At 37.0% G+C, this 1,021-nt stretch overlaps 1 protein-coding gene across 1 annotated transcript; it reads left to right on the top strand.

The window, feature by feature from the left end:
- Positions 1-88: 88 nt before the first annotated feature.
- LOC111387668 (MLO-like protein 4) lies at positions 89-918 on the top strand. Its single transcript, XM_023012242.1, has 3 exons — positions 89-305; positions 470-527; positions 634-918. The coding sequence occupies exons 1-3, from the start codon at positions 186-188 to the stop codon at positions 882-884; spliced, it is 429 nt and encodes a 142-aa protein (XP_022868010.1). The 5' UTR covers positions 89-185; the 3' UTR covers positions 885-918.
- Positions 919-1,021: the final 103 nt, after the last annotated feature.

The raw sequence follows: 1,021 nt of genomic DNA, 5'->3' as shown, positions 1-1,021 counted from the left end.
ATGATTTTAAAAAGGAGGGCAGGCAGAGGCTAACTGCTTTTATAGACATTATGATCTCTTTGACTCTCTGTTTTTCTCGTACCAAACCAAATCAAACATTACTTGGACTTGCTGGCCTCCATAAAGGACTTTGAGCTCCTAGAGAGTTTCTATTTCTGAGTAGGCCTCATTCAGTTGGAACTGCAATGGAGATAAAAGAAGGAAGATCCCTTGCTGAAACACCCACATGGGCTGTTGCCACTGTAATCACTCTTCTTGTGGGCATTGGGTTTTTGATTAATGCTTCTCTGAAGAAGTTTGGAAAGGTTAAAAAAAATACCCTTTTCTTTGCATATCTCTTATGGCATAAGGTTTGATGGTACGTAGTATTGGACACAACTAGATTTGAAGTTAGTTTCATATAGGTTTCCGCAGGTACTTGGGGTTCTTGAATCTTGAAAACTTTCTAATATATTATCTGTGCTGGCAGTGGGTAGAGAGGACTAGAAGGAAACATCTTCTTGCTGTATTAGAGAAGATCAAGGAAGGTATATATGAAGAGGTGGTCTCTATTGGTTTTATTCTTTTCCTAATGTTTTGATTAATTTGGAGTTTTTGACTGACTTATGAGATTCTGTTGTTTGGTCCAACCAGAGCTAATGTTGTTTGGACTTCTGTCATTGTTGATGGGTCATTGGACTATTTTTGTGGCCAAAATTTGTGTGAAGTCATCAACATTGAGCAGCCGCTTCTATCCATGTTCGACTCGGAATGATATGAAAAACCCAGATATTGTAAATCACCTAGTTGTGTTAAGCGCTAATCATCTCAATTTGTCTATTTCAAGACAGCTGTTGAACAATGTGGATCAAGATTTTTGTCCTGAGGTATTCAGAAAATGTTAATCTTTGAAGACTTATGTCCTGGACTACAATGTACTACTATCTATGTTTCTTATTTGCAGTTCCATTTATCACTTCTTTTAAATTTCATCACGAAACTGATAATGCTTTTGCTGTATGGAATCCCAGTGTTTTTTTTT

Source organism: Olea europaea, unplaced genomic scaffold (genome assembly GCF_002742605.1).
Source record: "Olea europaea var. sylvestris unplaced genomic scaffold, O_europaea_v1 scaffold41659, whole genome shotgun sequence".
Lineage (NCBI taxonomy): Eukaryota > Viridiplantae > Streptophyta > Magnoliopsida > Lamiales > Oleaceae > Olea > Olea europaea.
This window is presented reverse-complemented; position numbering and strand designations above follow the sequence as displayed.